Consider the following 9,954-nt stretch of genomic DNA (forward strand, 5'->3'; position numbering starts at 1 on the left):
CAAAGAAAAGACCTATAAAATAGACAAATCTTTGGTAACTCTGACTTTAAAAAAAAGAAAGAGGGCCAAAAGAATATCAATTCATCATTAAACTCTGTTTTAGCTCCTCTGTTTCTCACAAAGCTGTCTACACCACCACCACCCCTGGCCCAAGCTACCAATCTTTGCTACCCAGTCTCCTTGCATTTGCTCTAGAGTGTAAAATCCATTCTATACTCCATTTACAGCCAGCTAGAACTCTCTGAAATGCACAGTGGAAGTTGTTTGCCCCTTGCATAAAATATTTCATTGGCTTCCCTTTGCTCTTAGGATAAGGAAAGAAAAGCTCTTGATGTGTCCAAGAAGCCTTGTGTAATGTGGTCCCTACTCATCTTTTAAGATTGATCTCAAGTCTTAGACCCCCTTCCTCTCTTCATCCCAGCTGCAACTGGTCTTTCTTACCTTTTCCTCCTGCCCTTTCTTTTTTCTTTCTTTCTTTTCATTTTTTAATAGATGTTATTTTTTAGAATCATTTTAACTTTAAGAAAAATGGAAAGATAGGACAGAAGATTCCCATGTAAGTCACGGTCAGTTTTCCCTATTATTTCATGGAACTTGACATATTTATTATAAAACTTATAAGGAAGCTCGGATAGGCAAAAAAATGATGTTTGTTTTTTGTTTTTGTTTTTGTTTTTTGGTTTTTTTTTGTCTTTTTAGGGCTGCACTTGTGGCATATGGAGGTTCCTAGGCTAGGGGTTGAATCAGAGCTATAGCTAATGGCCTGTACTACAACCGCAGCAACACACGATCTGAGCTGCATCTGTGACCTACACCACAGCTCACAGCGATGCCATATCCTTAATGCACTGAGCGAGGCCAGGGATCGAACCTGTGTCCTCATGGATGCTAGTCAGATTCATTTCCTCTGAGCCATGACAGGAACTCCCACTTTTAATTTTTTAAATTTATTATTATTTTTTATAAGGACTTTTTTTGAAAAATAAGAAGGATAAGGTAGAGCTTTCCCTGCCAGATACAGACACACATCCTCAAACCACAGTAAAAAAAAAAAAACAGGACTATGTTGGCACAGGAATACAAATTCAATGGAATAGGATGAAGTCCAGATGCAGATTTTGTCTATATGAAAATCTTATATGGGATAAAGGAGGCATTAAAAAAATTGACTATTCTATAAATGGTATAGAAATTCTGGCTCTCCATTTCATATCAGTCACAAAAATGGGGTCCAGATGAATTCATTACCTAAATATAAAAAGAAATGCGAAATCATTTAAATAAAATATAGGACAAAATATTCATGGCCTTTGGATTTGAAAGACATTCTTTTTTTTTTTTTTTTTTTTTTTTGTCTTTTTGCTATTTCTTGGGACGCTCCCACGGCATATGGAGATTCCCAGGCTAGGGGTCTAATTGGAACTGTAGCTGCCAGCCTATGCCAGAGCCCACAGCAATGCAGGATCCGAGCCGCGTCTGCAACCTACACCACAGCTCACGGCAACGCCAGATCGTTAACCCACTGAGCAAGGGCAGGGATCGAACCTGCCAATTCACGGTTCTAGTCGGACTCCTCGTTAACCACTGCGCCACGACGGGAACTCCTGAAAGACATTCTTACACACAGAAGGCAACAGCTGTAGAAGTAGAACTTGTTAATGTTTGTTGCATCAAGATCTAAAACTTCTCTATGACAAAGGGCAATTATGTTAAAAGAAAACAGGAGTTCCTGTCGTGGCGCAGTGGTTAACGAATCCGACTAGGAACCATGAGGTTGCGGGTTCGGTCCCTGCCCTTGCTCAGGGGGTTAAGGATCCGGCGTTGCCGTGGGCTGTGGTGTTGGTCGCAGATGCGGCTCAGATCCCGCGTTGTTGTGGCTGTGGCGTAGGCCGGTGACAACAGCTCTGATTAGACTCCTAGCCTGGGAACCTCCATGTGCTGAGGGAGCGGCCCCAAAAATGGCAAAAAGACAAAAAAAAAAAAAAAAAAAGAAAACAAGCAGTAGTCTAGAAGACAATATAAAACAAAGAAACAGAATAAATGTATTCCTACATATCTAAAAGGAAAGCATAAACAACTCAACGGGAAAATTGACAAAGCTATAAATAGGTAACTTGGAAGAAGAAACCAAAAAAGCCAATAATATTTGAAAATATTTGAAAACTGCTCCGCTTCATTAATAAGAAAAAAGGCAAATTTTAAAGAGGCATCATTATCAGTTATCAGATAGGCACAATTTTTAAATATTGATAGTAGCAAACATTAGTTAGGATATAGGATAACCAGCTCTTCTCATGTGCTGTTGGTACCATAGTTTCGGTGATCGTTTTATATTATCTTTTGAAGTTAAAAATTAATATACCAAGTAAACAGAACGCCCACACATAGCTGGTGAGAATAGCATGGTACAACCACATTGAAGAATTGTCATTTGGAGGTTTCTTAAAATGTTAAATATGATCTACCTTATGACCCAGAAATTACTTACTCTCCAAGGTATTTATCCAACGGAGAAGTGAAAACACACCCATAAAAATCTTGTATAAAATATTCTTTGCATTTCTTAATAATATCCAAAAATTGGGAGTTCCCTGGTAGTGCAGTGGTTAGGATTCAGTACTTTCACCACTGTGGCCTGAGTTCATTCCCTGGGCTGAGAACTGAGATCCCGTATCAAGCTGCTACATGCTATGGGCAAAATAATAATAATATCTAAAAATTGGAAACAACCCATTGTCCATAAATAGATGAATGGATAAACGAATTGTGGTGTGTCTGTACAGTGGACCACTACTCAGCTATGAAAGAGGACAAACCACTGAAACACACCACAATGTAGATGAATCTCAAAATATTACACTGAGGAAAGAAACCAGATACCAAAGTGTATATCCTATGTAATATTCACTTATCATGTGAAGTTCTAGACTAGACAAAACTAATGTGTGGTGATAGAAATCAGAGCAGCAGTTGCTCCTGGGAGCAGATTGATTCGGAAGCTGCATGAGGAGACTCTCTGGGGTGATGGAATTATTCTACATTGTAATACGTAAGGTACATGGATGTTCACATTTGGCAAAACCAATCAAGCTATTGATTTTGCTTACATCGGTTATATCTCCGTAAAAATAAGGAACTATTTCCATGGCGATACCGCATGCTCCAGTGTGTTCATTCCACTGTCTTTCTTTTTATTTCCATTGTCTACCCCAGAGGGTCATTCATACATGACCACCAGAGAGCCTGTCAACAGGGATTTCACTGTAGCCTTGTGTCACGGTGATTTTTTTTTTTTTTTTTTTTTTTTTTTTTTTTGTCTTTTTAGGGTCACACGTGCTGCATATGGAAGTTCCCAGGCTAGGGGTCGAATCAGAATGCAGCCGCCCGCCTACACCACAGCCACATCGATGTGGGATCTGAGCCACGTCTGCGACCTACACCACAGTTCATGGCAACACCAGATCCTTAACCCACAGAGCGAGACCAGGGATCCAACCCGCATCCTCATGGATACTAGTCGGGTATGTTACCGCTGAGCCACAACCGGAACTCCAAGTTTTTAAAGGTTTAGGGGAAAATGTCGAATTGTGTCAGGTTCCATTCAGAAACGTCCGTACTGGTGTTTGGAAAGAATTAAATGCGGAGATATTCCTCTTTTCTCCAGGTCACGCAGTACTTGCTTGACAAAGCCCTCATCATAGATGAAGATACGCTCTATGATCTGTCACTAAAAATTGAACCTCGGCTCCCTGCTTGACCATCTGGCTTCGCCCCGAGTCCGTGGAATTTTCATGGAAAGCAGAACGGACAGAACTGTGCATGCTGTGCCTCCCAAAGAGTAGGGAGGACCGGGGATGGAGACCAAGCCAGTCTCCTTTGTCCACCGAAGATGACAGAACCAAACTGGAATTCTGTCTCCAGTCAGGGAAGCGCAGCTGGTTGGGGTTAAAGACAGATGCTTCAGGCTTGGGTGGAAAGGTGAAGAAGATGGATATTTGGTAAAGCTGAGGGCACATCTGCCTGAGGGAATATCAAGAGGGGAAGTGCTGGTAGCCCGTTTTCATGAAGCAGGAAAGAAGGTGAATTTGAAACTGCTCCACGTTCTGTTAGAACTTGGGGGACGAGCGTCCGTGGAAAAGGCCTGCGATATTTCGCTGGCACTTGACCAACCGGGTGCACCTCCCAATCTCCTCCTGGGATTTAACTGTTACATTTCCTTTGTTACAAGCTTCCAGAAGAGCCGAAGCTGCTTCTGTCAGTTTGGGCGACGCATAAGCAATTTCAGTCTAGAGCATGTGCATGGTTCTCAGCGCATTATAAATATTCACATCGGAGGAATGGCATGTTCTGAAACTGCTCTTTCAGTCTTTAGGCGACAGGGCAGGAAAGACGCTAAAAATCAAGTGGATCTGTACGTAAGATTTCCAGGATTAAAAATCAAGTAGCTGAGCCCCCAGGACTGTTTCGAGTCGGTGGGAGGGGCTTCTTCCTGAGGCTGTGGAGCCCAGGAAGCCAATGCCCTTGGAGAGGCAGGTGCATGCTTTGCAACAATATGCCCACGCTCCTCACCGACAAAACTGTGGAAGAGGACAGAAGGCCACCAAGTGCTACAGGGAAGAAGAGTGGGTTTCAATGCTAAGTGAAAAGATGTACTTAAAATGTATCATCTCTACTCCCTGCTGTGCTCCGCCCCCCCCCCCTTATGTGGGAATCTATTCTGATTTACACGAACCATTTTTAAGCCCACTATGAACATTGGATGTATTTTTTTGAAGCTGTTTAGTGAGACTTCCTTTTTATAACCGCCCCCCCCCCCCATTCCGTGTGCTATTGGAAGACAGTTTTCCCCCAGTCATCTTTGTTTTTAGATTTTGAGGCATTTCTGAGTGAAAATGTTCTAAGTATATGGGAAATGGGCCCAACCTCTCAACAGCTCTTACATCAGAAAGCCAAATGCAAGGGTTGGTCCTCCTCCCTTAGGCTGGGAAAGTAATCTTGCTTTCCCAAGGGTTTGTAGGTTGTTGAAGAAATAGGGCTCTCTCATGTTTACCTCCCTCTTCTCTTCTCAGGGAGACCTCTGCTTTAAAAGAAGGAAAAGAAAAAAAAAATACAGTTATTATTACCTGAGCCTATTGCACCTGGCATTATCCCTACGAGGCATGAGGCGTATGGATGCTGACAGTGAAAAAAATTGATCTGTTTGGCTGTTTTCCATCTTTCTTTGCACTTTAATTATGTTGTTAGAGCTAACAACTGACTAATAAATTCAATTTGCTGGCTCCTAAGACCCAGTGGCATTGATAATGTCCCATAGAGGTGGAGAATGTGCATTTTTCCTGCATGGTAAGGGCCATCTCTGTATATAACTATAAAGTGAGATATCAAGTAATAGAAGATATTTATACTATTTGCGAACCACTCCAAAAATATTTTCAATAGCTCATATTAGCCAACAGTGTAGCACTAAACCCACAGAGGGTGACTTAATGGATGTTTTCTTTTTTTTTTTTTTTAAAGAAGTTGCTTGTTTTTTTCCTCTCTAGTCTCAAGTAAGAGGTTGATGCATCCTGATGCATGATAAGAAGCATGGGTTGTTTGGGTCCTAATAATACATAACTTACAATTTATTTCTCAGTGTTCAGAAACTGAAGAGTTTGTACTAATATATGTCAGTCGCACCAAGCACCTCAAAGTCTTGCAGAAGAATAAGAAAGTAAAGGTTAACTTTCTTGGCTGAAAAACATCATTTGGAAGGTGAACAAAACCAGGACGAATCAGTGAAAGGACCACACACACGGTAGTTTCAGGCTGAACAACAGGTGGAAAAGTTGATGCATCCAACTCTGCCCTTAGAGTCCCCCAAAGTCTTCCAGAAGGGAGGGTGTGGTTCTGTCGGCACTGTGCCTGGAAGTCTGGACCCTTAACTCTCTGACCCAGATTTTCCAAAGGCACTGCAACCATTCTTATTAAAGAAAAATAGGAACTAGAGGGATTTCCAAATGCTTCTCCCTTTTTGGCGTAGGCCTTTTTTCCCCTCTGCTAGTGACAAAGCCGGCAAGTCTATTTCCTGCAGAATGTTGGCCGCGCCCCCCAGTGGTCAACTGTGGGCACTGTCCGTTGTCTGTGCTGACCCTTTAGCATTTTATTGACGCTAACACACTCCTTCTGAGAGTCTAAAGCATTGCTGGAGCTGTGCCTCGAGAGAACTCCACCTCCAAGGGCGTTGCTTTTGCTGACCTGCACCATTTCTGGGTTAGCTGGAAGAGGAAAATGTTTTTTAAAAAGCTCAATTTGGTGACATTTAAAATCCCCAAGAGCAATTTGTGATTTCTTTCCATTGTTTAAAGCACCCATCCTCTTCTGCCCTGTAAGCTTTGAGTGATTGTCAGAGCACGCACTCTTGGCTGTGTCTGCTTCTATCCCATCATATGAGACCCATTTCTATGAATAGATGGGAGGTCAGCCTCTAACAGCCAAGTAGGGAACACGTATTATTGCAAAATTAACCTAGAAAATCAGAAGCAAAATCCAATTTCATGCTTTCAGATGAATACCCATGTTTTGTACTGTCAATGAAATTATCTTGGGGATTTTAGGGGATGCCTTTGGTTATTAACTAAGACATCCAGTTTTGCTACAGGGACAAATCTCTCACTTAAGTCAATATATTGTGTGACAGATTCAGGCATGAAGTAAAATGTTGTCACTTTTCCTTAGTGTTTGAGTTTAAAGAGGGAATTTTAAACTCTTGTTGCAATATTTTCAACTGGCGCCCACACCAAGCCCCTATTTCTGTTTGTTAATTTCAGTGCATCTTAAAGTACTACTTAAAAACAAATGAATTTCTGGAGTTCCCGTCATGGCTCAGTGGTTAACGAGTCCGACTAGGAACCATGGGGTTGCGGGTTCGATCCCTGCCCTTGCTCAGTGGGCTAAGGATCCGGCATTGCCGTGAGCTGTGGTGTTGGTCGCAGATGCGGCTCAGATCCCACGTTGTTGTGGCTGTGGCGTAGGCCAGCGGCTATAGCTCTGATTAGACTCCTAGCCTGGGAACCTCCATGTGCTGAGGGAGCGGCCCCAAAAATGGCAAAAAGACAAAAAAAGAATTTCCCCCAGAAATTGATTTTATTTGATGTACCCAAGCCTTAAGTTTAATAAAGAAAAAAATATCTCCATTAAAAAAAATGAAACTTGGAGATACTGAATAACTTAGAAGAGAAAAATCTGTTATGTTCCCCTTTGAATGCGTGCGATAATGGACTCACACATCTTCTTTTTTCAGGATGTTATACAAGATAAGACCTTGGGTCGAGAATGATTGAGCCATTTGTAAATTCTTAACTAAAAAGAGTAATGCAACAGAGGGATTTTTCCCAATATTAACTTTTATTTTACAAGAAAGGATTTTATTTAGCTCTCGCTCTCTCTCTCTCTTTTTTTTTAAGGGCACCTGTGGCATATGGAAGTTCCCAGGCTAGGGGTCAAATTGGAGCTGTTGCCTGTGCCACAGCCACAGCGATGCCAGATCCGAGCTTCGACTACAACCTACACCGTAGCTCACAGCAATGCCGGATCCTTAAACCACTGAGGGAGGCCAGAGATTGAACCCACATCCTCATGGATAGTAGTCGGGTTCGTAACCTGCTAAGCCACAATGGGAACTCGCTATTTAGCTCTTCAAAGTTTGATTTTAATCCCCCTTGAAGGGGTGATCCTTTCCCTTCACTTCAAAATATAAGATTTTTTTAAAACCAGCCTGTAAAGTTTCTTATTTTTACTGCTATTGAAATGCTATAAAAGATAACATATTATTTATGGCTAAAGAATAGAGCTAGGCTAATGTCCACAGCCAGAAGGAATAAATAAAGATTCATTTTCATTTCAGTAAGACAACAGATTGTAAGTTTAAATAATGACTTGATTGCAGACACCACTATGTGAATCCCGGTAATAAGACTTGAGTCAATGAAACCTAATCAGTGTCATTTCTCTGTGTCTGCCAGCGGTTTAAAATTAAAGCAGGGCAGAGCTAAAGGAGAAAACAACCATTTTGTTGTAGGTATAAACACATGAATGATTCAGAAAAGTATTCATCTTGGCTGCCACACCACATCATGTTAACATTAGGGTGGATTTGATTGTACTTGATCTCATTTGCTCAAGAAAACTAATAGTTCTACTAAATGATGTTGAACCACTGTCTTTTACACTATCATTATTTTTTCTCTGGAGAGACAGTTATGAAAGCGTGCTGGGCTAGGGATCCTAGCCCTGAGTCCTAGGCCCAGGTCTGTATCTAAAGCTGGGGAACCTTAGGCCAGTGCTGAAACCTCTCTGCTCCTCAGTTTGCTTATCTGTGAAATGGGGCTAATAGTAATTCCTATGCTGCCTACCTCACAGGGCTGTCATGAGGAAAACTGTAAAGTGCTGTCCACGTGTGAGGTAACTTGATTACCATCCTCGTCTCTCTTGTGCAGAGGATCTAAGTGTATTTCTTTGTTATTTGTGTGTGTGATGGACGCATCCATGTGTTACTTTGAGAAGTATATTGTTTGTGTCCAGTTTGCAAATCTGCTGACATTTGTGACTCCGACAGAAGGGTTTGTTCTGTGGCCTAACTTGCCAGGTGAGGTGTGGGTTATGCCTATATGCAAATTAAACTTTGCCTTTCTCAAATTCTCCACAATCTCCTTAGTCTCTTTATTTGATTTTTTTTTTTTTTTTTTTTTTTTTGCTTTATTTAGGGCTGCGCCTGCAGCATATGGAGGTTCCCAGGCTAGGGGTTGAATCAGAGCTTTAGCTGCTGGCCACAGCCACCGCCACAGCCATGTGGGATCCAAGCCACGTCTGCGACCTACACCACAGCTCACAGCAATGCTGGATCCTTAACCCACTGAGTGAGGCCAGGAATCGAACCCACATCCTCCTGAATCCTAGTCAGGTTTGTTAACTGCTGAGCCATGAAGGAAACTCCTGCATTTGATTCTTTTAGCATTTTTCATAGCAATGGACTCCTTCATATATTCTTTTACTTCTAAAGTTCAAGGGTAGGGGGCTGGAGGGAGTAGGTTTAGAAGAAGCCATGTTGCAGGTACTAAAATATCAAGAGAACTTGAACGACTTTAAAAAAGATATTAAGTGTCATCTAGTGCCACTGTCCAGGTTTGATTATCCCCAGGCACACAGAACTCATTACTGCACCAACAGCTCTGTTCACTGAATGGCAGCTCACCAACAGGCTGTGGAGAGAAGAGCTGCTGAGATGGAGGCCTGGCCCAGGCGTCCCTAGCTCCCACCCCGAAAGGGCCCCTGAGCTAGCTGAGGCTGATTGCCTCATCTATCAAGTAAGACTCCTAGCTGGCCCTAGAATTTCTGCACTGGTTATTTGGAATAGCATATATGAAAATATTTTGGTCAAGTCAATGAAGTTGTCCTAACCTTTAGAGCTGAAGGAAACACAATGCAGTGGTTGAGCACAAGAGAGAGCTGAGAAGAGGAAGACTGTGGGTCCCTCCTGTCCCACTGGCTCCCTTTCCCAGTTCTGAAATGAGCCATCAGCCTGCTAGGGATTCAGGAGCACAAGTTCCTCTCATCTTCTTACTTGGCCATTCCTCATGGCATTGCCCTCACCTGACAGTCAGATCTGGGTCCTACTGCATCGTCTCCAGCTGGATTTGGGAACAGACAAGAGAAGAAGTCTCCGACAGGAGATTTCCTTTATAACAAGTGATAGGGCAGTTACACACCTCATCTCTTTTCCTGTCCCTAGAGCAAGAGCCAGCCACACAGCCCCCAGACTTGGAAGGGAGCTGGCAGCAATGAGAAAGGAATAAATGGCATATGACAGGGATCACATGTGAAGGATTTGGGGAATTTCTTTTGAACCACCTGTGGAAGTTGCCATCTCATCACATCACTTTTATTGTAAGTGTGAGGATGACTAGGTCCCCAAAA

The 9,954-nt window shown here is 42.4% G+C and overlaps 1 protein-coding gene across 13 annotated transcripts in view; it reads left to right on the forward strand.

Moving 5' to 3' along the window:
• The window catches only part of RASGRF2 (Ras protein specific guanine nucleotide releasing factor 2), a 266,150-nt gene extending 257,469 nt beyond the window's left edge, over window positions 1-8,681 (forward strand). For 9 of the 13 annotated variants that reach the window (XM_021084503.2, XM_085013939.1, XM_085013940.1 and 6 more), the window contains one exon: window positions 3,665-8,681. In XM_021084503.2, coding sequence (XP_020940162.2) covers window positions 3,665-3,757 — 93 coding nt within the window. In that variant the 3' untranslated portion in view covers window positions 3,758-8,681. The remainder of the gene's footprint in view (window positions 1-3,664) is intronic. The other 4 variants (XR_014838159.1, XR_014838160.1, XR_014838161.1 and 1 more) reach the window with 1 other exon arrangement.
• Window positions 8,682-9,954: the final 1,273 nt, after the last annotated feature.

This window comes from Sus scrofa, chromosome 2, assembly GCF_054392235.1.
Source record: "Sus scrofa isolate SSC_HxYL_T2T_F1_AM1 chromosome 2, Sscrofa_HxYL_maternal_Yorkshire_Landrace_v2.0, whole genome shotgun sequence".
NCBI lineage: Eukaryota > Metazoa > Chordata > Mammalia > Artiodactyla > Suidae > Sus > Sus scrofa.